The sequence below is a fragment of the Zingiber officinale genome, chromosome 7A (assembly GCF_018446385.1).
Source record: "Zingiber officinale cultivar Zhangliang chromosome 7A, Zo_v1.1, whole genome shotgun sequence".
Taxonomy (NCBI): Eukaryota; Viridiplantae; Streptophyta; class Magnoliopsida; order Zingiberales; family Zingiberaceae; genus Zingiber; species Zingiber officinale.
The window spans coordinates 103,025,181-103,030,702 of record NC_055998.1 but is presented as its reverse complement, the minus strand read 5'-3'; the positions used below and the strand labels follow the sequence as shown (position 1 = coordinate 103,030,702).

At 39.8% G+C, this 5,522-nt stretch overlaps 1 protein-coding gene across 4 annotated transcripts; it reads left to right on the top strand.

The window, feature by feature from the left end:
- The first annotated feature begins 1,950 nt into the window (after positions 1-1,950).
- On the top strand, positions 1,951-5,317 carry LOC122001930 (zinc finger CCCH domain-containing protein 53-like). 4 transcript variants are annotated; one of them, XM_042556929.1, is made up of 8 exons: positions 1,951-2,290; positions 2,402-3,332; positions 3,406-3,558; positions 3,643-3,828; positions 3,928-4,022; positions 4,092-4,373; positions 4,449-4,539; positions 4,627-5,317. In XM_042556929.1, the coding sequence occupies exons 2-8, from the start codon at positions 2,425-2,427 to the stop codon at positions 4,766-4,768; spliced, it is 1,857 nt and encodes a 618-aa protein (XP_042412863.1). In that variant the 5' UTR covers positions 1,951-2,290; positions 2,402-2,424; the 3' UTR covers positions 4,769-5,317. The 4 variants fall into 4 exon arrangements, with proteins under 4 accessions (XP_042412863.1, XP_042412861.1, XP_042412862.1 ...); XM_042556927.1 differs by having other exon boundaries at positions 1,951-3,332; positions 3,643-3,822; XM_042556928.1 differs by having other exon boundaries at positions 1,951-3,332; positions 4,455-4,539.
- Positions 5,318-5,522: the final 205 nt, after the last annotated feature.

Below are 5,522 nucleotides of genomic sequence, written 5' to 3'. Positions count from 1 at the left end.
TATATTGTGCAAAAGTGAGAAGAACATCTTGTTTTTTTTTTATTTCCTCCTAATCATCCCGGACTTCACTATGATTTTTTTTTTGAACAAAGTTCACCAATCCAATTACTCAACTGTCAGTATTGATAAACTGTTTAGTACTATTAGTATTATTATACCCCATTTAATTCTACATCTAAATTCGGAGTTCATTAGTACGCACGTATCATAACAACTATTATTTTGTTAATATTACAACTCATATTAACATTTTTAAAATATTAGAGTTGTAGCGGTTATGATTTTATATTTATTATAATATTTACATAGTTACAGTTTGAGTCTGTATTATAATAATTATTAAATCATAATTGTTATCATAGAGATTCTATCTGTTCACTTAATATTTGCATTATAGTAATTATAAAATTATAATTGTTACAATATGTATAGTAACTAATAAAATCGTAGTTATTACAATATGTATAGTAGCTATGAATTCATAATTACTGCAACGCGTCTAATCGATTTAGAGTTTAAATAAGAAATTTAGGTAAGAAATAATAATGAAAATATTATTGGACAATATTAAAGTATAATTAGGTAATTATACCTAGTTAAAGAATGAAATGAGATACTTATGCTAAAAAAAATAAAAATAGGACCTCTCTTTCATAATTTTTTCTAAAAAATGTCCTTTTATTTTTGTCATTTATATTCTTTTTCTCTATTGTAAATATATATTTGCTATTTTAAAAAACTTATAATTTATATTATACTATGATAAAAACTATTTAAAATAATCTATTTGACAGGTGTTAAATTGCCGGTAAATTATTTCAAAATTATTTGAAATTCTTAATAGTACATTTAACTTTGTGTTCAGTCCTTACGTCAGAAAAAATTTATTCTCTGCATGTAAATTTTTTTTTACTTCAACTCTCTTCTAACTCCCTAATATACACTAATTTACCTAATTGTCCTTATTTTATTTTGGTAAAAAAAATTTAAAATGAGGTATAATTCTTTCTAAATGTAGCACATTTAAATTAGAATTTAGTATATTTTTTATCAAATTGAACACAGTTTTTTCTACTTGATCAATCGATTAATATACTCAATTCTAATTAAATTGGTATTGATTTTAAGAGAAATTATACCATTATTTTTACCTAAATTCAGCATCATTTAACTAGAATTGAGTATATCAATAAATTAATTAGGCGAAAAAAGAGTCATGCTTATTTTGATAGAAAATATATTAGATTCTAATTTAAATATGTTAATTTAAAGAAAGTATATCTCATATTGGACTTTTTTTATCTAAATAATCAGGATAATTAGGTAGATCGGTGTGTATTAGGGAGTTGAAGGGAGTTGAAATCAAAAAAGTTTATAGGTAGAGTGAGAATAATTTTTTTTTTTATATAGGGATTGAATACCAAATTAAATTTATATGCAGGAGTTTAAGATAATTTTTGCTTAAATTATTTGATAAATACACTTATCGTTTTTTTTATATATAATTTTTGGCCAATAAAATTTGAGAGAACAAGTGAGCGAGCGAATGTGTTAGTGGGAAGGCAGAAACGGGAAACCTCATGAAATGATGGCTTCTTCAGCACCGAATTTAGGACCAACTAATAAAACGATGAGATTTGGAGAGATTTTACTATTTTCAAAAGGTAATTATATTTATTTTAATGCTGTCCGTCTCTAAAGTATGTAAAACAAATAGTCTTATAATTTATAATCGATCATCAAATTACCAAGGGATGATTTTTTTTTTAAAATAGACGCTCATCAAAATTATTTTTTATAATAAATGTTTCATCCTCATCAACTGAACCCTCTGATCAACTGAATCCCCGGAGATAAATTACGGAGATTTCAGGTCCCAGCTACGGTGTCTGCCTGGCCTACAGTCGGTCTCCATACATCTAATCAATCCATCCACTCTGTCTCTCTCTTATCAATTTGTCCATCCGCAACCGCAATCCCCTCTCTCTCTCTCTCTCTCTCCTCGCTCTGGCTCAGCTCCACTCTGCGCGCTCCCTGTCTCTGTTGAGTTTGCTCCACGCTGCTACCGTACCCAGAAGGAAAAAAAAGGTTTTTTTTTAGAGGTAAAAGCAAAGACGAGCTGGAGGATGGAGAGGCAGCTGGATTGGACTATTTTGTAGGGGGGATCAACGCCCATAGTAAGTAGACTGCAATCGGAGGAGCAGGGAACGTTGGTGTTGCTGTCCGAGGCCGAAAGGAGTTTGCTCCATTAATGACCAACTGAGCTCCCGATCCTCTTACTTCACTTGTTGTATGCTCGGTCACTTTATAGTTGATCTGATCTGATCTCTTCTCATAGACACTTGTTTCTCCTTTACTGCTTTGTTCGGTTTTCCTGAGGAAGGCGAGGTTGTAATGACAGCTAAGGAGAGTAGGGGTTGTAACATGGACGTGTACGAGGCGACGCGGGTGGTGATGGCGAGGATACAGAGCTTGGATGTGGAGAACGCAGCCAAGATCATGGGCTATGTTTTGATTCAGGAGCAGGGCGACAAGGAGATGATCCGTCTCGCCTTCGCCTCCGACGCCCTGCTCCACTCCGTCGTCCTCAAGGCTCGCGGGGACCTCGGCCTCACCGGACCGCCGCTTCCATCCGCTTCCCCTTCCTTCTTCAGCCCTCGCGGCAACCAGAACTCCTCCCGCTTTTCCTCCCTCGCCGGAGTCCCCTTCCCCACCTCGTTCGCTCCTTCGCTGGCTTTCTCCCGCTCCGGTGGAAGCTCCGACGAACTCCGAGGCTTCAACGAGCTACTCAGTTCCCACGGCGGTGTCGCTGCCGGTGATCCCACCATCGACGAGTTCCAACTTCAAGATCATCTCTCCTTCCTGAGCGATCCTGCCACCAGCGACCGCTCACATCCTATTGACAACAAATCTTCCGCCTCCGGTGATCTCTCCTACCCTGATGTGCTGTGCCGTAGCTCCAGCGGCGGCATAGACGGGGTTCCGTTTCCTTACAGGGTAGGATGGGGGGTCAACGTAAATCACCATCGCCGGAGCTGGTCTGCTACCGACCTCCCGCTCCGTTCTTACTCCGCCACCGGGGGAATCGGCTGTAAGCCGTGCCCATATTACTCCAGAGGTTACTGCAAAGAAGGCTCCGCGTGCCGCTTCCTTCACGGCCTTCCGGAGGATACCATAACGGCGGCCGCCCAAAGCCAGAGGATCAGTGGCGCGTCACAGCTAACGGCGTCAGCCTTCCCATACTCTCCCATAGGTTCGCTCCCGTCGTCTCCATCAACGACCACCAAATCACTCGACTTCTTGCTCCAACAGCAGCAAAATGAATGCCAAAGGTCGGATCATCTTTTTTTCTCTTCGGTTTGTGGAATTCGATAATGAACTAATGCACATTTTGTCAGTCAACAGGGCCGCAGCGGCGGCGGCGGCAGCAGCTCTGTTGCGAATACCGATTGAAAGAAGCGACTTAGCAGCAATGGTAAATCCAGGCTCGAGGCAGATCTATTTAACTTTTCCCTCAGATAGCACTTTCACTGAAGAAGACGTCTCTAACTACTTCAGGTTTGTTCTTTAATTACTAGATCTTCAATAGCAATTAGCTTTACATCCAATCTCTGTTTCAATGTTTGTTATTGGAATCCATAGCATCTATGGACCCGTTCAGGATGTGAGGATCCCGTATCAACAGAAGCGAATGTTTGGCTTTGTCACCTTCAGCTACCCGGAGACAGTGAAGCTGATCTTAGCCAAAGGGAATCCACATTTCGTCTGTGACGCTCGGGTTCTTGTCAAGCCTTATAAGGAGAAGGGCAAAGTTCTCGACAAGTACAGGCATTCTTATTTCTTCCTCATCTCCCTCGCTCATAAATGTGGAATTTTGTTCAACATGCATGCTGTATGTAGTTCATGGTCTCGTCTTAATTCATTCAGGAAACAACAGCAAGGTGAAAGGGGCGATTTTTATGGCTGCACTACTCCCACCGGCATTGAATCTAGAGGAGATCCTTATGATCTTCAACTTCTCGGTTAGTTTTTGGTTCTTCTTTGTTTTCATGTCACATTTGACTGAAAGCTTGATCCCGATGAAATGGCAGGAGCTAGGGTTTTGTACAACAGCGGTAGCCAGGAGCTGCTGCGAAGGAAGCTGGAGGAGGAGCTGCAAGCTATCGAATTGCAGCGGGAAATCAAATTGCAAGCAAGAAGGTTAATGAGTCTTCGGCTCCATGATCTCAAGAACCGTAGCCTTTGCTCCTTTCCTCCAGTTTCCATCAACTTTCCTACTAGCGCAGCTCCTGCATGTATCAGTATACCTACAGTTGACTCAAGTAGAAATGGCAGCTGTAGCAGTAGTAGCCAAGAACACTCTCCGATTGGAGGTGAGCTATACCTTACAAACTACTGTAGATTCTTCTTTCTTGTGCAGAATTGGAATGTTCTTGTTCGCATTGTAGGTGCAGACCTGAAGTTGAACACCTCTAATTATTTCTCCTCCAAGGCAGTCAACTCTGCTGATCAAAATGAAGATAGCAGTGTCGACCAAAGGTAAAAAAAGCTACCAATTCATTTGTTCAATAATGTCGCCAGGATACAGTATTTGTTTTGATCTCTGTCTGTAAAACATGCCTGCAGCATCGATCATAACTTGCCCAATAGCCCTTTTGCTTCACCAACCAAGTTATCAATCATCAATGCTGCGGATCCATTCGCACTCGAAGCAGACATGGCCTCCTACAAATCATGTTTCTCGCCGATGACAAGAGAACACAACTAGTTTAACAACCTTAATTATCAGTTGCATCAAGCAATACTACTAGTTGAAACATGAGTCTTTTCTTTGCTTCTAGGTTGTCTTCCAGTTCTGGAGCCATTGGAATGTAGAGTTGAGCTTAGCTTTCCTCAAATAAGGCAAGAATAGCTCTCTTCTATCATATGGATTTTATGAATAGTTCCTTACTGACAGGATACAAAAGCCATGGGCAAGTGCAAGCTTCTGCAAAGGAGAAGGTGTTACCACTAGTAATCAAGCAGTCACCCAGCGTACTAATACTACTAGCTATAGTTGCTTATCAAAACCTCAGAAACAGAGAAACAAACAAACAAACAAACAGAAGATAAACAGTACAGGCATCAAGGCAACAAAGTGATTTCTGGAGAGCTGAGCAAGAAAAATGCACACCGCAGGAATCAAATGGGGGAGCAATCCCCGCCGCTTTTGGTCACTTTCTGTCATCTTTGGTTGTGACGAACATATAGACAGAAATGTACTACTAGAACGTTATAAAATAGATATACTATACAGTGGCTTTTTTTTTTTGTTGTATTTAAACTGCTTATCTATTTTGATGCAGGGATATAACTCGGTAGAGAGACAAACCACAACTCTTCAGCTTGATTTAATAAGAAAGGTTCCTTGAAATCTATAAGTTTGTAGGAATAAGGATGAAAGGAACACGCAGATTGTGATGGGACATGTTCCAAGAGAATGGCTGCAGCTGCGGCTGCTCTAAGACGCCAGCGAACGAGAG